The 27920-nt window shown below is 29.8% G+C and overlaps 3 protein-coding genes and 1 long non-coding RNA gene across 9 annotated transcripts in view; all 4 read left to right on the top strand.

Annotated features, from left to right (window-relative positions):
- The first annotated feature begins 233 nt into the window (after nucleotides 1–233).
- Nucleotides 234–27920, top strand: part of Liprin-gamma (liprin protein kazrin) — a 77673-nt gene continuing 49986 nt past the window's right edge. For 2 of the 6 annotated variants that reach the window (XM_074246641.1, XM_074246640.1), the window contains exon 1: nucleotides 4473–4775. In XM_074246641.1, the coding sequence (XP_074102742.1) occupies nucleotides 4679–4775 (97 nt within the window). In that variant the 5' untranslated portion in view covers nucleotides 4473–4678. Of the gene's footprint in view, nucleotides 1270–1598; nucleotides 1661–4472; nucleotides 4776–27920 lie in introns of those variants that run through there. The other 4 variants (XM_074246644.1, XM_074246642.1, XM_074246646.1 and 1 more) reach the window with 3 other exon arrangements.
- LOC141529675 (uncharacterized) lies at nucleotides 13939–15693 on the top strand. The gene is made up of 2 exons (XM_074246331.1): nucleotides 13939–14574; nucleotides 14832–15693. The coding sequence occupies exons 1-2, from the start codon at nucleotides 14400–14402 to the stop codon at nucleotides 15347–15349; spliced, it is 693 nt and encodes a 230-aa protein (XP_074102432.1). The 5' UTR covers nucleotides 13939–14399; the 3' UTR covers nucleotides 15350–15693.
- Nucleotides 15806–17475, top strand: LOC141529785 (uncharacterized). The gene is made up of 2 exons (XM_074246483.1): nucleotides 15806–16379; nucleotides 16908–17475. The coding sequence occupies exons 1-2, from the start codon at nucleotides 16220–16222 to the stop codon at nucleotides 17408–17410; spliced, it is 663 nt and encodes a 220-aa protein (XP_074102584.1). The 5' UTR covers nucleotides 15806–16219; the 3' UTR covers nucleotides 17411–17475.
- On the top strand, nucleotides 19081–25931 carry LOC141529921 (uncharacterized). Its single transcript, XR_012479682.1, has 3 exons — nucleotides 19081–20685; nucleotides 21034–21215; nucleotides 25732–25931. It is a non-coding gene; the product is annotated as an uncharacterized LOC141529921 (long non-coding RNA).

Raw genomic sequence — 27920 nt, 5'->3', positions numbered from 1 at the left:
GAATAAGCAAAATTTTGTGGCAAGTGTATTTATATGATAAAATGGTTCACGAGAAATAAGGTCATTTTTTAATTATTGAAATTTTTAAAGATATAAGCTCATCCCGATGTTACACTCATCGAGACCTTTCATTTGAATACCCACATCAGTTTTTCATATATTTTATAAATTTATATATATATATATATATGTATATATGAAAAATATATCAAAAATGCATGTGGGTACTCAAATGAAAGCTCTTGATGAGTGTAACATCGGGATGAGCTTATATCTTCAAAAACGTCAATATTTAAGAAAGTACAGTACAATTTAACAAGAGTCATTACTTAATAAAGTAAAATTTTATTTATTTATCACATAGTGACTGCAAGGTTGCTAGTTTAAATTAAAAACTTAAGTATAAATGGCCATGCGGGTACTTTCGGAGTCTCTTTTTATCAAAGAAATTATTAGTTTCCTTATATGTACCATACTTAGCATTAGTATTAAAAAAGTAAATGTCACATCATTGACATCCCTTGATATAAAAGTCTACTTGGCTTGTAAACTTGAACCGAGCTTTGAAACGATCATCCATCTGCCCTCATACCAGATCCACAGTCATAGCTTCAGACTTTACCGTGAGTAAAATAAAAGACTCAAAGTCTCTTGATATTTTAATCCAAATGCACCCGCACACTTTCCTCGTCTCTTTGTACAATATAAAATAGTCTCGTATAAAAAAACATGACTGACAACTGACTATGAAGTTTTTCACAGAAGGTGGTAAACAAACATGATTACTTTTTTTTTTCTTCTCTTTTTTTTAATACTCTTATTTTTATTTTCACGATATAATATTACTCGATGTATTAAATAAAAAGGAAGAAGTAATTCTGGATCCTGCAATGCAATCCAAGTTTCCTAAGTAAAACTAAAGTGTCCGTATTAAGAATAAAATTATTAAATTAAAGGACTTTAATATTAAATTATTAGATGTAAGTCAAGGCTTAGGTCCTTTGAATTACAAAAAAAAAGTGATATTAGTGTGTTCATTAATGCATCGTGTTATAATAAAAATTAGGGTTGGGCAATGGTCTTTAAGGGCGCATGCGTTCGACCTGGCCCGGGGGCTGTCGTGTCCGCGTCTCGCGCTCTCGCGTACAGTCATCGGGTCGACGTCAAGGCCACCACATCCGGAACCTCTTTTAGTCTGTATATGTATTTGCCAGCTGTAACTCTTTGAGGAATAAATCCAGTTTATACAGTTGAGCTTTTATACTCTATGTAAATATTTAAGTTTTAATTAAAACGTAAAAAATAATAATCAACAAATTTTATGAAAATTCTTCCAAAAAAAAATTTTTTTAACCTTTAAATTGTCCGTTTGCTCGATACAAATTTTAAAAAATTCAAGGACACTTGTGTCTTTTTTCGAGCGTGTCTATTTTACTGTTAACTTTGGCGCAAACGTGACCTTGTCTCTAATTAAAATTAATATTCTTGTGATAAATAATGAATTAGTTAATTAAATAATTTATTTAAGTATTTATATTATTAAAAAAGTGAACTTTTATGTAAAAAAAAAATTCAGTGATTATTTTTTTTATTTATAGTGTGACGCAAGATCGTGTGTGTTATTTCAATAAGGGCGGAATTTTTAATTAAAATTATACAGGTTAGTGTTTAGTAATTAATTACTCTAATATTATTATTATTTTTAAGTATGAAAATGAGGTTAATGTAATTGGGAATTATTAATTAATTTTTATTACACTCAGAGTGTGTTGTGTTATGTATGATTCTAAAACCAGCTGTTGAGTACTTCCCGCGTGATTGAGTTGATCTACCAGGATGATTATCGACAGTAACCTTTTAGCGCATAGCAGTGGTAGGTGTGTGTTTAACTATCTGAAATAAATTTTATTAAAAGGTAGTTTGTATCGTTAAATTTTATGTAGATTATAGACTTAATGCTTTATAATTAAGGAGAATATATTGCCATTTTATAATTATTGCCCTGCTAGGTATATTAGGGGTTTCTTGAGATCTTGATAAAAGCTTGCAATAAATTACTGAACGAACAGGTGCTTTAGCTTCATCAGTTTTGTAATCTTGGTCTACATAAAATAAGAATTTGTTACAGAGTTTATAGTGCTTTAGAGGTACAGCTGTTTTAATTTTTAACATCATTATTCTAATTGTTATTATCAGCATTTCGGTAGATACTTTGTTTTTATTACCTCCGATTGCTAATTTTTTTATTTTGATAATTTATATTACTAATTAATTATTAAAAATATAAAAAAAAAAAAAAAAAAAAAAACTAAAATGTATAAATTGTTTTTTCATTGTTAAAATTTTTATTGCAATTATTAATTTTTGCATAATTGTGTTTTATTAAAAAGAAAAAAATTTTTGAATTAATTATTTTGAAAATAAATTGAATGTTTTGATAAATAATAAATTATCATAAATAACAGTGCAATATTTCGATAAGTAATTAGAGTTAAAATGATGAATTATAATAAAAATTTTAACAATAGATGCACTGTATGTGTACGAATAATTTTGATAAATAAAAGAGGATAAAAAGGGGTTGACTGTGACAGGAAAAGGGTGTAATGGAATCAAAGGGATGCATTAAATTGTGCGTCGCTAGTAACGTTATCGAACCCTCAATAATATTGGGGAAGCTATACATAACCGAGATTTCAGATGATGAGGATAAAAAGCCAAAGAAAATATTGCTTTTGTGACTTTGAAATTTTTTTTTTTTTTTTTTTTATCTCAAATACGCTTTTCTTCCATTCTCATTTTATTTTACAACCTTTTTTATAGTTATTACTCTTTTTATATTTTTTTTTTGTTTTAGCGTGCAATTACAAAGACTAAGCTCTAAAATACTCGGTACTACTTCCTTTGACGTAATCACGAATATAAAATTAATAACCCTCGAGTTTTTCAGCAGAATAAAATTTTTCGAGTAACTACTGTTTTTGTAACCGAAAAACAACTGCAAACTAGGCATTTTTACGTTTTGTTTATTATCTTATAATGAAGGTTGTTTATTTGCTAGTTTTAATTGCGCATTAAAATTTTAAGCATAACTCGTAGGTTTTTAAAAAATTACCATATATCCAGTTGAGTTAAAACCTACCTAATCAGCATATTTTTGAAGGTTGCCATGACGACGAAAGCTCTTTTTCCCCTATTCTGATTAGGTCTCTTTTCAACCCCCAGCACAAAAGCTGTTTCAAATACTCATCTGAATTTTTTATGTCGTATCTTTCCTTTTCTCTTTTCTTCCATTTACTTTTTCCGCTTCTCCTTTTTGTAACCACTGAACACCAAAAAAACATAAATTGAAAAGATAATACACTTGATATCTTGTGTTCCATTACCTAAATCCAAATCTATATTATATGCCTCGTTACATACTTACAAAGAAAAAAAAGTCTACTTGAAACAAGAAAATTTTAAACTTGAACAAAGTTTCAAGACTATAAAATTTTCTAAATATTTTTTTATATCAAGAATTTTTTCTTTCTGCGTATACAATTTAACTCGTGAATCAAGTCTAGTTACTCTTTAGCTTCACAGTGAGTAGAGAGACTTTTTTATTTCACTCACCCTGTGTGAGGTCTAAGCATGGGTACTAATCCCCTTCGAAGTACACTGATAACAAAATTGACTTGATTCAAGAGTCAAACTCTTGAACCAAGAATTCCATTTTGAAGAAAATGATTTTTTTGAGTCAAGAGAATAAATTCTTGAGCCAAAAAAATTTTCTTCAACTAAGAATAATTTCTTCGCTCTTGGAATTCTTGGTTCAAAAGTTTGGCTTTTGAGTCAAGTCAATTTTTTTATCAGTATACTCAATGAAAATAAAATTAACCGACATCTAAAAATTTTTAGAATTTTTTTTTATTGAAAATATTATTACAAAAAAATAAAAAAAAAATTTGCGTGTGTAAAAAACTTCAAAAACTGCAAGTGCAATTTTTTGAAAATATTTTTTTGTTTTAATTTAATTATTAAAAAAAAAATTAAAAAATTTAGAACGTCGGCTAACTTTAATGACATGTATACTTACCATGTAATTTTACTGTCTATTTAATTTTTTCTTAAAAATAATTATCTCCGCTTTGTAATCAAAATCTGAACAAAAATTGATAATGACTATTTCATTGATCTAATAATCAGAATTTCAATTTTTCTTTAATGAATATAAATTTGATTTTCATTATTTCTTAGTTTGCCTTCAGCCACTTAACGTTTCCGGATTGAATTATTTTCCTTCCTTGATTCGTCTTAATCACATCAAATGGTTTCATTCGAACGCGGATGATAAATAAATAAGTAGAGTTCTTTTATACTTACAAATACATGTATATATATTTTATAAGCGCGAGTCTACATCTAATCAGTATACATCACACATTCAACATCCGGACTCACGCATAATTATGAATGACGTCACGAAACAGTTTGATCATAAAGTAGGGGACTATGGTGAGTAGTTCTTGAGTGTCGTTAAACAATGTAGGAGCCACCCCATCAGTTTATTTCTGTTCTTCTTTCCTTCTAGATACAAATCCTTGTGAAATATAATACCATAAAAAATTAGAGTAGTGTATTGTGGGTTTTTTTGGTGATTCACTTTTATTTATTGTTACTATTAAATATATAAAACATGATAATCAATAAACGGCTGATAAGTTATTACAACAAATTAGACCTTTGGTCACGATTGTTCCTCTGGTTTTTGCGTCACAATTTGCTGAAAATTGGTGAGTGATTTCTCGCGTCAATAATTCTTAAACATAAAAACTACTCTAGAGTATTTTTCTGTAATTTGATCTCAAAATATTATTATTTTTTTATTAATGAAGCCTACAGATGATAAAAGTTTAGCAGAAATGCATTAATTATTTTATTTAATAATTTAATTCATCTATAATCTTACAAGTATCGAAGCGAGCGAGTATCAACAGAGCATGAGAATCGTTCAATTATTATCAAACAAAATTCGATATTGACTAAAACAAATAGAATGTATTTATCCTATTAAATGATAATCAAAATATTAATATTTAATTAGAACAACAATTGGATAGTGTTTTATCGAATAAATCATATCTTTTGTATCTCAATATCACTCTTTCAGAGCAATTGAATTTATTTCATTAAACTCGGGAACGGACGATTGGTTTTGCCGAATATACTCAACAACGGGAACGACCAAATATATTTAATTAAATTGATTGTATATTTTTCGTCCTGGTACAGCAGAATTTAATTAGCATGCTCTATTCAATTCTATTCCCCTCTGATGCTTATGTTTGTGCTTGCACATTATGCGGGAGTGTGTGTGTGTGTGTGTGTGTGTGTGTGTGTGTGTGTGTGTGTGTGTGTGTGTGTGTGTGTGTGTGTGTGTGTGTGTGTGTGTGTGTGTGTGTTTGTGTGTTTTGTTGACGATTGTTGTTTATCTCATTGCGCAGGGCAAAATCTTGTCCAATTTAGTGCCGGCTGAGGATCTACGGTGTACATTGGATAGTAGATTAAAGTTTAGTTAAAGTACTTGTACACATGTTGTTTTATTCTTAAACAAACTACATTGTCCACTTCCCACGATCATGATTATCATGCTCAGTAGTTAATTATCGAGATAACTCTTGTATACGTATACTGGTTTATACGTACGCTGGTTGAGGTCTAGCACCGTTACAGGCTTTGTGCTCTGTGGTATTACCGTGTAAGTGGCACGTACTTAGTGCATTGTCGCTATTAGTTACCAGACTGATGTGCAAACCGGGTTTTCTACTGTGCTTTGTAGTATATGTAAGGATTTACCTCCTGTAATATTGCAATTCACAATAATTCCCGCTGTGGTTAGACCCATTTCGCTGGATGTTATTTAAAATATGGTATTAATATTTTAGAAGTTCATTGTTGGATTTCATGACTTTGTGCCTTGTTTCAAGGCTACCTCTTGAAATTAAACAACAAATTTACATCGTAATTTATAGTTTATTAATATTTTCGTTTTGTTTAATGCGCTGATACTGAGCTTAAAAATTAATCAAGATAATAAGATGGATTATTTATTAATAACTTGCTTATTCAAACAGCAAAACAATGTAGTATATTATTTTGAGTTTTGTTTTATTCAATAATTTAATTAATTACATACTGTAATTTTATTCAATAAGCTTCATTAATATACTATTAATTATACTCCAATAATCAAATTTTGAAACTCAAATTTTTTAAATTATGAGCAAGCTTTTATGAATTTATTAAATCAAAAACAAATTTTATATTTTTTATTTCATTTGTGGATTTCATTAATTTTCTTCGTGTTTTATCATTTCGATCATCTAAAAATTTAAGAATTGGCAAAAATTAATGTATAACAAATAGTTTGATAAATTTGATGGAAACTAATGACTCAATTCAAGAGATCAAACACGATTTTTTGGAAAATGATTTTAAAAAATTGGCAAGTTTTATCAATTTCTTGAGTTTTTTATTGTTTACAGTACTAATTTGGCATTAAGTTGTAAATTAGATGCTTATTGATCAATATAATGAGATATAGAATTGAAATTAAATTAAATCGTAATTAAATTTGCATTTGAAGGTATTAATAATCATAATATGTTTCGCACTGGTAAAGTGGGTCGACACTTCCTTTCCGCAGTACACTTCCGCATAGTAAAGCTTGGCTGAATAAGTAAAGCTTGTCGTACATATATGTCATACATATTGAGTTTATGAGTGCATCAGTGATGAACTAATTTTTTATGAAAAACAAATAATTGCGCAATGAGCAGACAATAGTTATAATAATAACAGTTAAATAATAGAGCATTATAAAAAAAATAATCCTTAACATTGTTGGAAATTTTTTGCTGTGTATAATCCCGTGGCTCGTGAAAAAATCCATACACATTTACGTGAGGTACATTTAGAAGAATGTAATTCCCTTGTATTATATCACTGAGCTCGTAACGAGGTTACAAACCTAATGGTATACGTGGCCAAAGAGAAGAGAAGAAATGAAAAAAGCAAAGAAACGATAATAAAAAAAATTTGACCTTTTTTTTTTATTATACGTTTTTAATGTTTTAAGTAAACCACTAACCACTGAAATTGGTTCGAATTTGTTACAAGATGTTGTGTGTGAAAGTTGGTGAAAACCACAGGATTAATGTTAGAAGATTGTATGTTAATATTAGATTACACAATATTGCGTTGAGTATATTATGAATGTTTTACCAGAAGTAAATAAATAAATAAATTATGTCACGAGTAAATTTATATACCGTGTAAAATTTATTTCTTTATAATGTTTCTAAATTAATCATGATTATGGAAATGAAGTATTATTTATTTTTAAAGAAAACTTTGTTTTCACCATTCACGGCAGTGTATTATGGATCTTTAATAACTTTTTAAATATTCAAGAAACTTCGAAATAAGAATTCTTGATAAAGTTAATTTTAAAATATCGGCAAATATTTTACTTCGTTATCAGACAAATTATCTATGAACATAATTTCACCTTTTAAATGACCGTGCTATTTTCAGTGAGATCAAGCCGAGACAAATTATTCTTTTATTTCAAATTATTGATTGAAATGCGGAGTAAAGTGTACTCGAAATAACGTGAAAATGGAAACCAAAGGAGATAATTTCCCCACTTTTATTTCTCTAATCTGATAACTCAGGCGTAGTTTAAATTGCTCGGTAATTTTCAGCAAAAAAATCCCCGTGGACTATTGTGAAGCTTTTTACCTCTTCTATATAAAAATAGAAAATCGAAAGGAAGCTTTTTATTGAACTCGGCGATATGCTTCAAATCGCGCATACAAATTTCTAATGGCTTTTTTTTTTAATCGATTTTAAAGTATACTACACAGTAGAATAAGGTTAATGATGTTCGATGTTTTTCAACTGAAAGAATTACCGCGAAAAAATTTTATTTTTCCAATATTTTGAAACTTTTAAAAAGTTTATCGAATTACACCCATCAATGTAAAGGTCAGTCTATCTGTTCATCTAGATTCAATTTGTTTTTTAACGGTTCTTGTACAAAATGGTTAAACTAAAAACGACATTCCTATCTTTGACCATCGATAGACCGTGAATGAATAGATGGAACGGAAAACAAATCATATGGTTTTAAAACGTGAACAATCCATAAAATAATCATTTAACTTTGTTTCAATGCACTGATAAAAAAATTTACTAGATTCAAGAGAAAATATCTTGAACTAAAAATATTTTTTTCAAAAATATGATTATCTCGAATAAAGATGAAAAATTTTTTAATTTATGAGCGTAAACATGTAAGATGTTAAAACTCTTCGAAATGATGTGTTGAGTTCAAAATTAATTTTATTTCATTCGTGCAAGTCTTTCAGAAGTAAAAAAAAAATTACAGAAATATCAAGTAATTAAAGAAAATTCTTTCTTTAAAATAAAAAACTTTAAAAGTAAAAGCACGAAGTTTTTTTCACGGATAAATTGGCGTTAAATTGTCCGTTTATACTAACGACTAATGACAGCGATAATACTAATAATAAGACCAATTGCATTAACATAAGATGTAGATTTTATCCCTTGTATCACCATCATAAAACAAAGTACTTAAAGGTAATGCATGTAGTTAAAGTAATCTGATGACAGATATAACGATTTGAATTTGTTAAATTGGGTAGAAGGCGCGTGCGGGTATATATGACAAATAATATGAGGATTATCTTGGCCGAAAATCACAGGTGGGATCGACATTCAGTTCGGGGGATAATTGAGCCGATGTTGGGCAATCAAGAACCATTGACTAGCTTCACTTGCATTCCCCAATCATCGACCGTCCTAGAGAATTCTCTGATGCCAAAACCTCACCACTCTTCAGCTCGAACTCCAGGCGATCCCACTGCTCAGAACACCTTGATTCGGCCCTCCTGCTACTCGGGATCCTTCATTTCCCATCCTTTGATCCAATCGTTAGTTATAGCTTGTGTGTTCAAGTTTGAAAGCCATATCATACTTGACATAAACGCGTTTGCTGACTTTCATAACGTCGACCGTCCAAAATAAAAATAATAATAAATTCAATAACTTTTTTTTTTTTATTCTCAAAACTTTTGTTTGTTTATTTTATAAGCGTACCATGTCAAAGCTTTCCTGATGGAAATCCAATTTATTTCTTTACCAGAAAGTAGATTCATCCACTTAAAATACGCTCATTTTGTTTTTATATGCGATTGAGTGTAGCTTTTATTTTATTTTTACTTTCATTCTTTTGTCTTTGCTCTGCACTCAGTTTGCTTTTACCTGTTTGTTTGGATTATCTTTTTTCTTTGCTGGTTTATTTAATTAACAAGCCATCGACATACATGTGCCAGTCGTATCTATATGGATTTGCTTTATTTTACCTTGATGCTACGAGAGAAGGCGAATTAAATACAAGTAATTGAATAGAGTACTGGTTATTCGGTGAATTCTTTTAATAAAAGTATCCATTGTTGACAAGAACAAAAACTAGACCAATTACTATTAAATATTCCATCAGCCTTTTTTAGTTTTCCAATTCTGTTTTCTATTTTAGTTTTTTCATTTGCCCTTCATCATACTCTTCATTGTAATATCGCTGCACATTTTTTTTTACCGTGCAATTCAAATAATCACTAGCTTCAAGTTTTTGTTGATGTAGACGCTTATAAGTGATGCCTTTTTCACAATTTATCCATATCCATCCACAAACTTCGATGTTATCTTCAATATTTTAAGCTTGCGTGACTATATTGCAGCCATCAGTCCACATCAGAATATGTCACGAACCCAACGACTTAACCTTTGTGTCTTTGACCTCCATATAAAATACTGATGTTTCAAACTGAGCTTCAGCCCCCGTTAAAAAAAAGGTTTCATAAAAATCGTTCGTTCATAGCAAAACAAAAGTTTTCACCAAGTTTAAAGCTTAATCTTTTGCTATGCAAATGTTTTCGTGTACCTCATTATCCTGAGCTTCAATTGGTTGTACTTAAACGGGTATATAGATGCAGCTAAGGAGTTTCTTAAGTCAAAGTCAAAGTTGATTTAGTTTCTCCAAATATTGTTGATTCTGGGACATTGTTAGATGGGTTTAAAAGCAGTATCCAGTCACGCCTGTTAATTTGCCTTGAATTCAAACGGCTATTACTATTCCATATTACTCTGTATTGCACTACCACATAGACCAATATAGATACATGTACAAGAGTGTTGCGCGTCTGACTGTTCTCTCTTTGCCAAATCAACGGATCGCTGAGTTTTCTCTCTCGATTCTCGGATTATATATTAAGGAACTCGCTTAACCCCGAGGGTATTTCAGGATCTTGGGTAAAATGTTTTGAATAACTGATTTCATTTGTAATTAACACCCTATTGTTTGCTGTGATTCTTTCACGTTTGACATTTTTTCATTTATTTATTATTTTTTTATTATTTAGTATTTCCAAATAAAAAGTTGGTTTGGTAAGATGTGAAGCCTTGTTGCTAGGCAATGGTTGCTAGTGGGAGTTCAGGAACGGAGGAGCTGCTATAGGGGTTACTTTGGAGGTTTCTACGGGGACTAGGTGACATAAAAATGTAGACTAGCATTTTGAAAATTTTTTTTTCTGAAATTCTAAAATTTGTAATCAAGTTTCCATTTATTATTTTGAGAATTTTAGAAACTTTACAGACAATTCGTCTTTCTAATGCCGAGAATAAATTAAATATATTTGCAAAAAGATATTTTTTATAGTTGAAATTTTTTTATCAAACAGAATTCTTTTTTAAACTACATTGCTTCAACGTACAAAAAAGCAATTTCCTGAATTCATTAAAGAGCGATAAGACCTGAATATTCTATCACTACTATATCTTGCAGATAAATTGCAAGTAAGTTTCTATTTAAAAAGTTCTTCGTTCAAATGAAATATACGCTGCGGAAAATTCAATCTATAAGAATTTATTTCTATTCTTATTTCCTCTAAATAGATTATAAGTCCAATATCACATCAAATTTTTAAAGCTCTTAAATACTAAATCTCCCCAATTTTAGCTCAAAAGTTCATTATTAAAACAAAACACTTAATTACTTTTTACTGATGAAATATCAAATATCAAATTCTTTTTCATTTGCAGTTTAATTTATAAATTTTTTATAATTTACCGTAAACCAACAAGCTTAACCATTCTCATTATTTATCATTAACAACTCCAATTAGACTAATAATAAATGACAATATAAAATGTCGCTCTAATTAAACGTGCATATAATTAAGAGATAAATATAAAAGCAGGAATAAAAATCGGGGCAATAAAATGCTCATAAAAGGTTTGTTGAACCTTAAATACAGAACATATAAGTTATATATTTTTTTCTGTCCCATAATAGCTGGCGCCATATAATCTGTCTATCCACCAAAACCCATAAACTTTCGAGCGTAAAAAATCTCTAATTACAATATTTTTACACCGAAAAAAAAAAAAAATAAAATAAACGAACCTTCTTATAAATGTTGTTGACGATTGCGTGTAACCAACTTTTGTTTACCATATAACTTTTCATTTATATACAAAGTGATTTACGCTACATAGATTTAATAGTTCCAGATACTTTTAACTTAAATCTAACTTTTTTTGTTCAACCATTTTCTTTCTATTTTTTTTTTTTTTTCTTCATTTATTTCGCGTATACAACACTATATTCTTTGAGGGAGAAGTTTTCGTACCATCAGCGACTTTATACAGATTGGTTTAAAGTTTCGTACACCAACAAACACGCAAACTACTGGCTTAATCACTAATCAACCGGCGAATCTACTTTTTACAACTATTTCAAAGCTTAAAGCTATTTTTGAACTTGGTAGACTCTTACAGGTTTTAGCGGGGAATAAATCTTTTGATCAGATCCCGAGCTGAAATTAAACGTCAAGGCTTTAATAATTACAACTTAAAACTTTTAGAATCCTAAATTACTGTTTTATTTAAAGTGACATACTACTTATAACTTATAACTTATAATATTTACGCACGCGTTATATTACTTAATGTTATAAGGCGGTTTTGAGTGACAGAGCAAGACAGTAACGAGGGAACAGCCTCGTAAATTATTTGGATGAATGGTCGTTGCAGCAATTAACTTGAGCAAGTAAACTGTAATGCATATGAGTATGAGTATGCGTACGGTATATAGTACTATACGTTTGGTTACGATGTTATGTGAGCCGAGTAGCGTTGCACTTGGTACACAGTACATGTAATAGCTCGGTACGGGCACTATATTAGATAATGAACAGAATCAAATAAATTGCCTATATGAAATCGAGGGATCGGGATAAGGTATATGAATTTACAGCTTGAGGATTTAGTACATAGTTGATATGTGGACAGTATGTGCGAACTGTAATGACAATCGGTCATTCTGTTATTGCCGATGTTGGAACCCACCTATCGAATGATGTTCATCAGTGAAAATGCTGTTACAGCCACTAAATTGCTCTATCTGTTATCATTGTCAACGTATATTAACTACCGAGAAGTAAATTCAGTCGATACAAATGATTCATGTCCTAAGAAAGTTGCAATTGATATATCATCCGTCATTTTGAGGGTAACGTTTGTTTGAAATATCTTTTAGCAAATAAGTTTTAATAAACGTAAAAAAATAAAAAATTGAATTTATAATCACTGTGTGCTGAAATTTGGCATTAAATTAATCTTGTGTACATACAAATAAATTGTTATCGTAACTTCTGTTTCACTAAATTTAAACACACGTTATAATATTGATTAATTTTCAATTTGGAATTTGTACTTACCTTATCAAAATATATTTGTTTTCATTAACCTCAATGATCAATTGGGCGTTAATAATTTTTAGCAACCCAAATTTGTTCAACTTATTTGTGGAAAGAAGTTTTAATTTATAATCCGGGTTTTAAAATTACAAAAATGTAGGTTAAATTCTTTAATAATTCAATGTTTTCCTCTTAATATATATATATATATATATATATATATATATATATATATATATATATATATATATATATGTGTGTGTGTGTGTGTATATATATATTTAATGTGTAAATTTGTATTTTTCTTTTAAAGTAGAATAGAGTTGAGTGAACTTTTACTATTTTTATTGAATGCAAATAGGTAAAAGCTCGATTCAGAAATATCAGGCTGATAGCTGCTTCGGTGGTGAGCTTTTAAAGATCATAGTGTACATGTGGCAATCGATTGAGCTTTCAGGCAATGGATTTTAAAAAAGTATGTCAGACTGGCAAAGTCTGACTCGGTGAAGTCGATGCTAACCGAACTGGAATGAAAATTTTCGTCTTTTATATTTTACATTTGAGGTTTACGTCTAACGTCTACGTCTATTCAATACCGTGATGATTATCTGTTATACTTTATTGTATTTTTATCGATTTCCTTTTGGGGTTTTTTACCTTTTATTCTATATATATTGTATGTGTGAGTTATAACTTGGATTTATTCTGTGGCGTGCTGATAGAAAAAGAGGATTCATGTTGAATTATTAAGAAGTTTGAAAAAATTTCCACTTGTTTATTTTTATTTTTATTTCTGCTGATAAAAAAACTCAAGAAGCAAAGGATAAAAATAAATAGGTGATTTTCTTGTTGATTGATTATTATTTATTTTTTATTTTTATCTTCGGGCTCTTGACGGTGATACAACAGACAGATAATTAATCAGGATCAAATGAAACTAATTTTTATTCGGATAAAACGATAAGATTGTCTATTATCAATTAAGTGAGATAAACAACTTGTCATTACTTTCCGTCTGAAATAAAAATAGTCCGACGAGATTACAAAATTTAACTTTAAGAAAAATAATCCTAACTCGGCTTAACATTGTACTTAAAATACTTACAAGTTATAAATCTAATTAATCATAAATACAGGAGATGTTTGCATAATTATCTCTGCATGGCCAATGGTTATTAAAATATTTAAACTGCTAAGTCAATAATTGCATCACTAATTTTTATCTCATGAAATTCTGTCATATTTTTTTAAAAATATATTATCGATACCGTTTTGTAATTTTGTTCACTGCGAGGTTATTTTTTGTGTCCGGTGCACAATTAACACCTCAAAATTATTCCGACCGGTACAAAATCACAACGTCATTACTTCGAAAAGAGTTTGTCACATTAATCAATCCAGTAGCTATACATTTAACATTTAATATAATTTTTTAATTAAACACACTCCCAATGATAAAGTTTGCAATTGCGTAATCATTGGATCTGTTTTTGAAACGTCATGCATTATTAACGATACGTCGCAAAGAGAACCAATTCGTTTGCTAGTGCAGTCGACATTGTAATAAAGAGCGTGATGCAGGAAGCGGCAATTGCTCCGCGGCTGTCTAAAAAGCCGGCGACTATCAAGTTTATCGAGCATGTGCGTAAAAATCAGTATTTGTATGATCAAAATGTTAAAAAACAGTACGGTTCTGATTTTGTTGAAAATGTTTGGAAGAAAATTGCTCAAGATTGTTGTTTGGAAAATGGTAAGTTTTTATTACTCATTCAAAGTAAGCTATAATAAAATATTTATTTTTTTTTTATTTAATTTTGGAAAAAAAATTACCTTCAATCAAAAGAAACAATCTTGCATAAAATAAATTATTTTAAAGAAATTTTTTTTTGAATTAAACAAAAAATTAAGCAAAAAAATTATTTTTTTTTTTTAGATATAATCATTTGTTTAAATTTTTTTTTTCAAGTTGAAAGTTAAAAAATTTGAAACAGAAATTTTAATTTATAGGAGCAAAAGCTAAAAGAAAATGGATGTACCTTCGTGCAAGATATAAGTGCGGTTTACTAGATCCAGCGAAAAAATCAAACTATCACCGTGATCTAAATTTTTTATACTCCTTTGTACAATCTATCGACGTCGACAAAGACGAAGAAGTGCAGTTTCTAATGAAAAAAGAGCCAGAGAATGATCACTATGAAACGAATGGGCGGGAAAACTCTTCTGAGAGATTAACATCTTTGGCATCAGGAAGAAATAGGTCAAGACACTTGTCTAATGAAAATCGTCTATCAACATCCTCCGGTCGTCAATCAGTGTTTACCGAATATGATTATCCCTCTGTGCCAATTTACCCGCCCGGTAGATCGCTGCATATTGACCATGAAGATGAGTTGAAGCCATTTTTTGAATCGATGTATCGCTCCACAAAAAAATTACCGCTAATGCTGCAGAGACATGTAAAGACTCAGTTTTTTGAAATAATCAGCGCCGCTGAAGCGAGTGCAATAAATGAACGTACTGAGTGATTGATAACCAAATATATAGTTTGCATATTTTATGTTTGTAGAAATGAAAAAACGTATCAGCTATTATTAAGCATTAACTTTAGTTATTATTGTTATGTAATTTTTTATGAATTTCTATCTTGAGATAAATGATAAATATAAGTATAAGTTTGTTATTTTTGCATGTATTGAATAAAATATTTACCTAATTTAATGGAATTTCCTATTAAAGTTATAGGGTTATAGTGTCAAAATTGAATTTTTATGCTCACTTTGTACTCAAGGGCTTGAATAAATATTTATTAATAGTTAATAAATATTTATCAAATCATCTATTATAAAAAATTATTTATTAACAGATAATAAGGCTTTAGACATTAATTTTACATTATAGGATGTTCAATTTATAAATAATTTACTAATTTTTATAACTTAACACTAATAAAAAAGTTACTTTTATTAAAAAAAAATTTATTGACACAAGAATATATATTTTTTTATAATTATTAAACTATTACTGTATTGAAATTCTTAAATATTAATATTATTTTTGTATTTGAATAAAATAAAATTCTAATAAGTAAAAACACTTAATTTTTCACTGTTGAATTAAATATAAGATACTGTAAATTTCTTATTTTGTTTTAAAAATTCACGTATCCACAATTACAGTATTATTTGACGCTGACAATAATTTGATAAAAGCAAATTTAACTACAACGCAGTCCGCATATCAGACAAAACATTAAAATGTCCTACACATACGTGCTTGTCTCACTGCAAGCGTTATATTATCTTGGCGGGAAATCATCCCCACATTCCATTTTTTTTACATTTACATTAGTCGCGTACCATGCGCCTAACAGTTACAATCTGTGAATTATAACTTCAATGGTCCCTTGCAAGTCGGCTATGAGCTTAAAACAAAATTTCATAAACTCCATGCGCAATCATCCTGTTCTATACAATCCGACAGACAAAAATTATCGGGATCGTAATTACTCTTCTATTGCTTGGACAGAGATTGTTAAAGAATGTAAATTGTCGTCAGGTGAGTCCATTTTAAATTTTATTGATAATGAATTAATAATAAATGATAAGTAAGCAGTTGATATTTATTATACAATATAATTTTATCTTCTTTGAATAACAGTATGTATTGTTTACATTAAATAGAATTAGCGAAGATCCGATTTTTAAATAATTCCATCACTTATCTATCATACATTACTTTTGTTCATACACATAATAAATGGATATTATTTAACAGAGCTAAATGATGATAATACTTTGTATATTATATGCAAGGTTATATTTTTAATTCTGCTGTTAAGATTGTTTATAAAATTTTTTATGGAACTGATAAATTTATTACCGCATTCAAAAATATTTCTATAAGTCTAAACAAGCAACCTTCCAGTCACTATGTGACTTCGGTGACTTGTTAACTATAAATAAATAAAATTTTGCTTTATTAAATAATAATTTTTGTTAAATTGCACTGTACTTTTTTCACTATTGACGTTTTTACAAAAATAAATTATTTCTAAGAGAATTGATTAATAAATTCTATCTCCAGTGGCAAGAGCCAAATCAATGTGGGGAAGTCTTCGTAAAACTTATAAGTACAGCTTATCTAATCCTAATTACAAGAAGCCAGAGTACTACAGCTCATTGAAATACTTATTTCAATATATAAGAAATAGCAATTACGAGGACAGCGACGATGAAGTGCAATTTATCCTAAAAAAAGAGCGCTCTGATGACGAACAAACTGTGACAGATACGTTAAAAAGAACGTCTTCGGGTAGAAGTGTGAGGAACTGGCGAAGACATTCCCTTGACAATCGTCCCTCGACATCTGGTCGGCACTCTGTAATGCGCGATCACGATAATCCTAGCTCTTCGCATCAAAATAATCCTCAGCGAATTAATCAGCTGGACGATATGAAATTGTTTATGGACTCGATATATTTTATGGCGAAAAAATTACCTCCAGCATTGCAGAGACACGTGAGGAATCAAATTTTTGAAATTATTAAAACTGCTGAATCGAGTGCTGTAATTGAAGAAATTGAGTGATAATAATAATAATAAGTCTATTGACTAAGTCTTAGTTATGAAATATTTTTTTATTTAAGTAAAATCGTGAGTGTATTTTAGAATAAAAATTCCTTCACATCAAATTTGACAGTATTGTTTATTTAAAAAAAGTTTTTATTATTTACCGCCCTAATAATTACAATATACTGTAGCATCAGAAATTCGACAGATATTTCATACATTTTATGCCGTATAATCATGTTCCATCTAGTATTTATGTAATTAAATTACATGTTTAAGTATTATGAAAGCTTCATCAAACAATTGGAAATTACAAACATTGTACCAATGAAAATATTATACGAAATATCGTAAAGAAAATACGGATTATTTATATCACCGCTCCAGGGTATATTCAATTTGAAATTCGCTATTGACTTTAAATTTTATTTTTAGAAACAAAATTTTTGTTTCAATAAAATGAAAATAAATATTTTCGTTCCTTTTTTTTTTTAATTATCAAAAAATACAACTTTATAATGAAACTGCTTCAGATATAATAGTTTTTTAAAATTACATGTTTAAATTAATTATTGAACTGACCTTTGCTTATTTGTAGAACAATAATCAATGAACAAATGAACCCCCTCAGGCGTTTGTGTTGTTGATACGAACGTGAATATAAATTGATTTTTTCTGTTGTAATTATAATTCGACATTATTTCAACACTTGTCACAATTTTTGAGAGTGACATAAAATGGACATTTACGTTAAATTTTAACAAATCCTTTGAAATGAATATTTTCATAAATTTAATAAGTACAGAGTTGTTTGATAGAGAGAAAAATAATTGAAACTAATTATTTTTTAATTTTATTTTTTACTTTGAAATGATGAAATTCTGCACCTTTAAATATCATAAAAAAAAATTAATTTTTTTTTTATTCAATAAAAATTCCGCATTAATTAAATTTTATTAAATTCCATTCAATAATTTAATTAATAATATCGATGAAATTTTTTGTTTTCAGTATTTGCATGAATTCGTATTTTATATTTAATAATATTTTAAAAGAACTCATTGTTATGACATCAAAGCTAGCAGTCATATCCTTATATAAAATTGAGATGAAATGTATGTGGCATCAAACTATTCGTAACGTGATTGGTCAAATATATCATGAGCATGAAAATATCCTTATATAAAATTGAGATGAAATGTATGTGGCATCAAACTATTCGTAACGTGATTGGTCGAATATATCATGAGCATGAAAATATATGCAAACGCTATAGTAAGGCGCGCGCTTGCGCGCGCAAATTTGAATTCTAGTAACCATTTAAAAAATTTCTTTGACAAACAAATTTCTTCTCAAAAATTATTAAAAAAAAATTCCGTTTTTAATTTTTTAAAATTTCTACGCGTCAATTTTTTTACCACAATTTATTTGTAAAAAAAAAAAATTATTAAATATCTGCTAAATTAATTTTCATCTAATTATTATAAAAAAAATTTAATAATAATAATATCAGTATTTAATTTAGCTTCATTATTTAATGTAATTAATTATTAAAAACAAAAATAATCCGATTTTGAAAGCGGATTATATTCTTCACAGTAAATATTACTAAGTATAGATAATTTATTAGTATAAAAGATTCGTAATTTCAAATTTAAAATTACTAGAAGAATATTTTAACTTAATGAAGTCCTTATGGAATAATTTATTCTAGGGATTTGTCTCGGCCAATCAGATGAGTTCAAAGCAACTTCGTTTTCGTTTCCGCTAGACCAGAAGAGTAAACGACTTGAGTTCTCGACTCTCGTACATATCCGAAGCAATCGTATAGACCGCCACTCACAAGTAATACATAGTAACGTTTTTCTTAGTGACACGCAATTCAATTTATATAGAAAAATATCAATTGTCAACGTTTCCAAGCGGAATAATAAGTTTTATATATAAATCGAATTCCAAATAATTAATATAATGCAGGAATCCAACATATCTGGTTCTGACCTTAAAATTAAATTGATTAATTGCATACGTAAACATCCAGGATTGTACAAACCCTCGTATGAAATGTATCGAAACCGTAATTACGCAATTACAGCTTGGGAAAAAATTATGAGAGAGTGCAACGTTGAATCTAATAAATTATTTGTTTATTTATTTTAAATAATGGTTTGATGTTTGTGAAGGATACAGATTTGTGTTAGTGATAATTAATACTTCGGATAAAATAAAACTACGAAAATTGATGTAGCATATATTTAATAATTTTAAAAATTTTATAGCAAAAAAATTGACATCTAGAAATTTTAAAAAATTAAAAACGGAATTTTTTAAAAATAATTTTTTGAACCAAATCTTTTTTTAAACATATCACAAAAAACTCGGATGAAAGTTATCGAAATTTTTTACATTTTACATATAATTTTTCATAAAAATTATAATTTTACATAACATTCACAAAATTATGTAAATTTTTGAGTATTATTTTCAATGATAATTTATAAAGATCTACAAGACGGCTTAAAATTTAAAGAGACTTTATTTAGAGTATTTTACGACTAAGATCACGCTTTTTCCGAGAAGCTTTAAATATTTTTTTCCTATCAGAGTTTAGTAAACAAACGCCACGAGATCGTGGTACGGGTATAAGTATATAAGACAAAGAGTTGAGTTCTCTTGATACAAAAGAGTCTTGACCTCCTGAGTAAAGCAGGAAAAGTTAAGACCTATTGAAGACTCTCAACTTAAAACTTTAGTACAGAAAAAAATGATTTATATTTTTTTTCACTCTTATCTCTAAATTTTGTAAAAAAAAAAAAACCCGTCAATTGAAATTAGCCTGCAGGAAAAAAGCACCAAAATACTTTAAAGAGATGAATTTTTTGAGTTAATACATTTCTGAGACAGTTGCTGATGGATTCGAGCATGATGAGCCGGTGAAATTGAAAGCTGTACCGAAACCAAAGCCCCAGAAAGCCCAGGCCACTGAGACTGTAGCTAAAGCTGGAGCCTTAAAAAAAGCAACCTGCTGAACCTAAACAGAATGCTAAAATCCCAGAAGATTTAAAGTTATTCTTTGATTCTATGTACGCTGCGACTAAAAAACTTTCTTACTCCAAAAGACGCTGAAAAAAAGACTACCAAGTCTTCGAAATCGTTTCTTTCGCTGAAAATTCCATTGGCTAATTTTATTTATTAATTACTTGACATTTGATTAAAAAAGTAATTTTCCATTTAAAGCCTTCAATACTGCCGAAGTTATGTCAGTTTAAAAGTTACTTTCAATTATAAATTATGTATGTATTGTTTAATAAATTATAAATTTGGTATTCATATTGGTTTTTCATTAATTGACTTTATAACTCGACTTTTTATTTTGATTAATTTAATCGTTAGTTATCATTAAACAATCTATAAATTAATAACTTTATGAAGAATTTATGTTGATGTTATATTTCAACTCTGTTTCAATAAGCTGCTGGTCGATAGATTTAATTATCAATAAAATAGTTTTGGGAATAATTTTCAAGAGTTTAATATTATTAATTCATGTATTTTATAAAGTAATATACAATATGGAAATAAAATTTAATATTTAGTCATTCAATTAAACTATTTTAATGATAATAACGATTGTTTTCTAGGTATGCATTCCTGAATAAAACTCCCATGGTGAAGATGTGTATATTTTATATTTATATAAATATAAAGTGTGAAAGCTGGTGTATGAAATAACGAAAATGGGGATGAGCGACCTAGTTGTAAACTATAACTATATGCCAAATACCGTTAAGAGACTTACAAGCATCTAAAACCCATCACCTCGGTAAGAAACTACCTCTCTTTCTTTCTTTATTACCCTATTTAACTAGTATTCATTTACTATGTCCATGTATATAAACTTTTATACTTTCAACAAACACCTACACTTACCGCGCCAGAAAACCTCAATCACTTTAAATTCACTTTAAACGTCCGTGTAAGTTACAGTCTCATAATGAGCTTTATACCAACTAATTCCAAAAAGCAAATTGCGAGCTTCGAATAATTATTAACTTTGTAAATACATTTATATTTACAATCGAGTAGAAACTAGTACTCAGGTATGAATTAATTTTTCTTTTTTTTAAAAAATTTTTAATCTTTTTTTAAGCTACAGTATTAAACGTTTCCTTAAAAAAATTTACTATCGAATTAATAGTTATTTAAGAAAGCACTTGTAACTACAAATAATTTTAAATCCGGGATCAAATTCTATTTAGGATTAAAGTAATCCTGACGTTGTTAAAAATTGATAAGTAGAAGTAATGATATTTATAAGCTAAGCATATTTTTCGTTTGTTTATTAATTTTTGCATAATTTAACTATAAATTACTTAAACTTTATACAGAACTAAAACAAGAATAATTATTGGCAATACCTAAATATATGGATATAATTTCTAATATTAAGATATCTAATGCTCTATAAATCCATGAGCAATTGCAAACACAATATAACTGTCGTATTGACTACAAGAACAAGTACAAGTTGATAATAATTATCTTCAATTATCCCGTGTCTGATTTTCTAGACTAAATGTCTAGTAAACTCACAATCAAGCCAAGTCCAGATCGATTGATTTAGTTTTGATATCATTGCATATGCTTAATAACTCGTTGTTGGTAATCCACAGGTATCAACCTGACCCTCCGGCTCAAACTCATATCAGTGAGTTTTCCAACTGCTACCACCACTACCACGACTGTCTTCGTCCTCAATTTCTTTTGGATGATCTTGCGCGTTCGTATATTCAATAAAGTTGAGTAGAAACAAAGTATACCACACATATATGTGTACCCCTGGAAGGATCCACCTGTGAATGAGAATGTATCACGCCTCTTGTACTTCTACTTCAACTTTAACTTCAACTTCTGGTCCTCGATCTCAGTTTCCGCCTCTGTAGTATAGATGCGGATGTAGTTGCGTCTACACATAGCAGATAGACTAAAACTTGGTAGTCTTTCTCAGTGTCTCTATTCTCTCAACTTTCCTTTCACCCTCAGTACGTGTTCAAGTATTGATCCATGGTCTACCCTCTCACGTAAAGTTGGGCCGTCCCTGCGGGGGAGGCAGTGGTGGTAGTGGTGGTGGTGGATGGTGGATGGTGGAACGGCCCCCAAACTGGAAACTCTGAGTAGAGCCTGGAAACCAAACTACGAGGTACCCGCCGGCGCACACTATGCTACCACTGGTGTTAGTATTAGTACTGTACTAGTACGGGTTGGGTGTAGTATACCCCAACGACGTTACCACCATCACCATCTAGCAACCGGCACCCCCGCGTACCATCTCACTCCCTTTATATTTCAAGTCCCCTTCGTACTTGCACGTACGTCCGTCATCCCTTTGCCCTTTTCTCGTCCTATTGCGTACGAGTGCGAGCACAAATACTATTAAATACCCAGCAGCACAGTCTCCAGCCAGAGCTATGATGGCCTATGCTCTAGCCTGTCTGTATCTGTCTATGTCTATGTAAGGGTTACGCGTAACTACAATTGCTTGCTGTCTTTCACTTACGCAACTGAAACCTCCTTCTCGGAATGTGGATGTGAAGTATATAGAAGATAACTCGAAGTATATGTAATTCTATGCGTACGTGTTGGTGTTAATGTTTGTGTTGGGTAGTATCATCTCACGCATGAAACAATCATACCAATACTGAGCCGCTTAGCTGTTAGGTGTATAGATTGCTCGGACAGGCGGGCGTGGGTAAATTAATATGCAGGAGGAAAACGCTAATATTGAGGAAAGAAAAATTCTGTTTTGCTTGAGGGTATCTCACTGGAGCTGTTCATCAGAAATGTTTCGTTATTTCTATCATAAATGCGCTTTATTTTCTGATTATTGATATTTCAATTTTATTCAAAGTTTTGGGTATTCTTTTTTACTTCAGATTTATATTTATTTGTGTTATTTTAATTTCGATTTACTGAACATTTTGTGATAATTATTGGATTATACTTTAATAATTTAATCATTTAAAATTTGTGTTGGGAATAAAAATTTTTAATTTATTTTATGGTGAAAAATAACCACGATTCCTGTGTCGTAATTTTTCTATTTAATATCGCGATTTATACATCTACGAGTTACGTGCCAGGAATGTGGAATCAATTTTATTATTTCATCAATATTAGTTTAATTTATTTGGAAGTTTGCGTTTTTTTTTTTTTTTCTAAGTAAAAAAATTTGTTTTCCAGTACCGCAAACTGAAATAATAAAGACAAGTGCAGTGTAGTTTTATACTTATATTTTTTTATAGAAATAATATATAATTCGAATTGATGAATTGGAAGTGGGGGTTTTAAAAATAGTACAGACTGTCGAGCTCCTAAAACTTGCATTGATTGTCTTGAGGGTCCCCGTTGGTGTACATTTTACGACTGGTAGTAACATTTGATGGTAGCCCGTCGACCGTCGACAAACTTGACGTAGTCGATGGGGATACTACATATAGCAAGTATTATATCAAGAGGCGAGTGGTACGATGAAGGTATAACGGTATATAAAAGGGCGCGGAGGCTTACTACGGGAGTATGAAAAAGAAAAACGGTAAAGGGATGTTGAAGAGGAACAAAACGTTGACGGTGAAGTCTCTCCACTCTATATCCCAGGTCAAATAGGATTCATCGGAAGGGAAATATTTTTTTTTCTCTTAAAAATATAAAAGTATTTTAAATATTATTATAATAAATTTTATTGTTTGTTGAGCTTGCGGTTATTTACAAGGTTAATTTAAAGTCAGTTGAGTTTAAGCAAGCGAAATTATACTGTTATTATTATTTTTAGTATTATCTATCCTCTAGTATTATATTCTATTATATTCAATATCATGAAGAGAATTAGACGTATTTAATTTCACCGATGTTTAGAGAATTAAATGAGGTTAATACGATTGAAATTGATATCGTTAGAAATTTGTAGATAAGTTTTTGTGATTTTTGATAGTTTGAATTGTTTTTCAAACAATTTTTTCAATCAAAAAAAAATTTTGCGTCAATGCGTCAAAAAATTTTGTATTAAAGATTTTTATTTTAAATATTTAACATTTTTTTGTGTTAATTTAACACAATAAATGACGCAATGACGCAAAATTTTTTACTGTGTATGATTATAAAACGAAAGATGAAAATGTTATACAAATAATTGAATGAAATAGTTTGATGAGCTAGTACCAGCGTGACGGAAAGTTTAAGCTCAGGAAATAATCAAAACCGCCAATGAACCAACTAGTTATCGAGGAAGTATAATATCAACAGAGTAAAGGGATGTTGCAGAGTGTAGGGTCAATGATACAGCTTTTCAACGAGTAAAAGGCATTGAACCAGACTGTACTTATATAGTATGTAGCTGAGTTGTAGTGTGTCGGGGGTGTCAAAATATTGAAACCAGCGATTACGGTGTAACTGTAGAACCACCAGCCAGCGGATAACGCCCAGGAAGCTTCTATTCACCCTTCAAAACTGCCCGTTGTTAACGATACTTCTATTATATTGCTATCTATATAGTCTGAAAATTACGCAAGTGTACACGGCAACAATATATATCCAACTTTAAAGCTGCTTTTGTTTACAATCCTTTACAAAATTTATCCTTTTTAAATTTTCTACAGACATTAGCTAGCAGATTTAGTGATATACTTTAAAATTTTTTATCATGCCAAAAATCTTTTTAAATTATCACAATTTTTTGTAATTTTAATAGTTTTCAATTTCAGCTAGAAATTATATTATTTTCATTATTAATTCATCATTACTTACCACGCTTTAATCAACGGTTTCTTTTTATCGCAGTTTATTGATATTGAACTTTGTAACGGATGTAATTAAATTAAATTTAACAATTGACTATTCAAAAGTTTATTAAAAAAAAAAAAAAATGTTTTTAATTAGAATCTTCATATAGGATTCAGTATTTACAGAAGATCATTTCCATTGATGTTTTACTGGAAACATATTCAAGTCAATATCCTACCCAGTAATTAAATTTTTATTCCTATTCAACACTCGATGCTGAATACACCCATATAATACTAGCGAAACTACGAATCCGGTTCATGTTTATTCAATTAAACTTTATCGATATTTACATAATACTCCAATAGTCTTCAATTCACTCAACCAAAGTTGTGTCTATGTACAAGAACTTCTTTTAGAAGTTTTAAAGTTCTAGATTGAAACTGAGAATTTGTTAAATTACTTTTGAGGAAATTATAATCATTCAGAAAAAAAAAATTAATAATCTAATATATCGATAAAAATTATTACAAGTTTTTTAGCTGAGCTCTTACACTTTTCAGACACTGATGATAAAATTGATGTCGAGATATATACGCATGGATTGTTATAATCTCTCGATAAGGATTATCCAGCAGATTATTTCCTTTCTTCTGACTCTCGTTCACCTGCAGCACCAATTTTTATCCGCCTCTTATCCGGTTTATTTTCATCCGGACTTAATTTTTCTTCATCCACGGCAGTATATACTTCAAAACCATAAAATATTACACGGATATTAGATGAAAGCTCTAAGTATAAATAAAATTTATTATTATAACTTGAAATAATAATAATAATAATAATATTTCTACTGATAAATTTTGCAAGTACTTAAAATTTTTTCTTGTCTTTTAAAATACTTAATCATTCGTCACTAATCTGGATGACATTGAGCACGAGTAAAAGTTAAAAGTTAATAAGCCGTAAATTTTTTTTATCGAGGCTCGTAAAATTATTCATAAAAATTTTTTTTATAACTGCGAAGCTTATCTTTTGTTCCTCATTATCTTACGCTCGTTTTCCCCCACATTTTTAAGTGTTTTTCTTAAACTTTTAATTTTCTACTTCACAGCTTATAGTTTTCTTAACGGTGACAATTTTAACGTCGAGCGAAAAAAAAAAGTGAAAATATAAAACTGGACTCATTTTCCAAGACCGTTCATTGAAACTGCCAGCGTAGTTGAGCTTATTTTATTTTTTTTTTTTCCTTTAACAACTATCCTATTACGACAGTTATCGGATTTATCCACAGAAGTTTTAAGCAAAGCGGAAATTTTCGCTCTACTTTTTTCGAATTCAAGAAAAAAAAATACAGTCATGTAATTTAATTCCTTACTGTAGCTTAGAATATGATTCTTGCTTTTAACTTTACACAGATTTAATTCCTAAATAATTCCCCAGTTAGTGAAATCAAATATTTTATAATGATTATGTATTAAAGTACCCCATGCAGGAAACCCCCAGAGTTGACAAAGGGGCCAGGCTTGGGTCAGTACTGGGAAACCTAGCTTTGGCGTACCTATATTGGCCCATGCCTGGGCCAGGATGCTTAACCCTGCCTCGGCCATGCCAATGATCACCAAACCTTGGGCCAAGACTGGCTCACCCAGCCTCGGCCATGCCAATGATTATCCAAGTTTGAGCCAAGACTGGCTAACCTAGTCTTGGCCATTCATTGGTGACCCAAGCTTGGGCCAAGACTTGCTAACCTAGCCTTGGCCATTCATTGGCGACCCAAGCTTGGGCCAAGACTGGGCAACCAAGCCTTGGCCGGCCCAATGATTGCTCGAGCCTGAGTCAGAATTAGATTCCCCAGCCACGGCCATTCAATGGGAAATCCAAAGTTAATTAATCATTAAACAATAGAATTTTAAACAGTAAATATTTATTGCTCAACGAATATTTGTTAGCAAACGTTAAAATTGAAAATTCATTATTCAACCAAAACATTTGCGTACCGTCAAAATTGATATAGTCTTTAGAAAATTAAAATATAAAATTTACAGTTGAATTTTTAATATTGATAATTTTAAACATTAAAATTTATAATAAGATATTAAAAATATACAGAACGATGTACGAAATCTAAAGTAATATAAGAACGTGACGCTTGCATTTTTTTAATAACTAATAAACATTTGTAAAAAAATAGTTAATTTTCATCCAAACACAATATTAAATAACATAAATTATATAAATAATAAACCGTCACACTTGGTCACCATATAGATTTAGCTTATAAGAATGATGAGATGTGCATCAACTCACCGGTCGTATGGTGTAGAGGTTAGTCGTCGGTCTGGGAAGCGCACGGCTCGGGTTCGAATCTCGGTTAGAACGGACGCGATTTTCACTTTATTTCTATAATTTGCGAAAGTTAGATTTAAATCAAGAGTCACGGTCTGAATTTGCGCTAGCTCTACATCAAAATTAAAATAAAAAAATAACACTTACAAAGTTCTTTTTTTATCATTTTTTATCAAATGGCATAAACCAGACTTGAAAATTAACTATTATCCAGTTCTGGTAACTAGGCATGGGCCAGTAGTGACAATCAAACGTGGCGCAGTTTTGATTACCTAGCCTGGGCCAAGATAGGCTGACAAGCTTGGGACAGCCTTGGTTAGCAAGCATGGCCCAGATTTGGCTACCACGCATGGACCAGCCTAGGCGATCATACCTGGGCCAATGATAACAACCAAGCCTGGCA

This window comes from Cotesia typhae, unplaced genomic scaffold (assembly GCF_013202065.1).
Source record: "Cotesia typhae breed Kobodo isofemale line unplaced genomic scaffold, CoteBio_Ctyphae contig_48, whole genome shotgun sequence".
NCBI lineage: Eukaryota > Metazoa > Arthropoda > Insecta > Hymenoptera > Braconidae > Cotesia > Cotesia typhae.
Note: the sequence above shows the minus strand (reverse complement) of the source record. Positions and strands in the feature narration are given on the sequence as shown.

Excerpts from the sequence above, each read along its gene's own strand:
- LOC141529675 (XM_074246331.1), top strand. The coding sequence starts at position 14,400 with ATGCAGGAAGCGGCAATTGCTCCGCGGCTGTCTAAAAAGCCGGCGACT. Across the intron at positions 14,575-14,831 it reads AGATTGTTGTTTGGAAAATG|GAGCAAAAGCTAAAAGAAAA; the intron begins GTAAGTTTTTAT and ends TTTAATTTATAG.
- LOC141529785 (XM_074246483.1), top strand. The coding sequence starts at position 16,220 with ATGGTCCCTTGCAAGTCGGCTATGAGCTTAAAACAAAATTTCATAAAC. Across the intron at positions 16,380-16,907 it reads AGAATGTAAATTGTCGTCAG|TGGCAAGAGCCAAATCAATG; the intron begins GTGAGTCCATTT and ends TTCTATCTCCAG.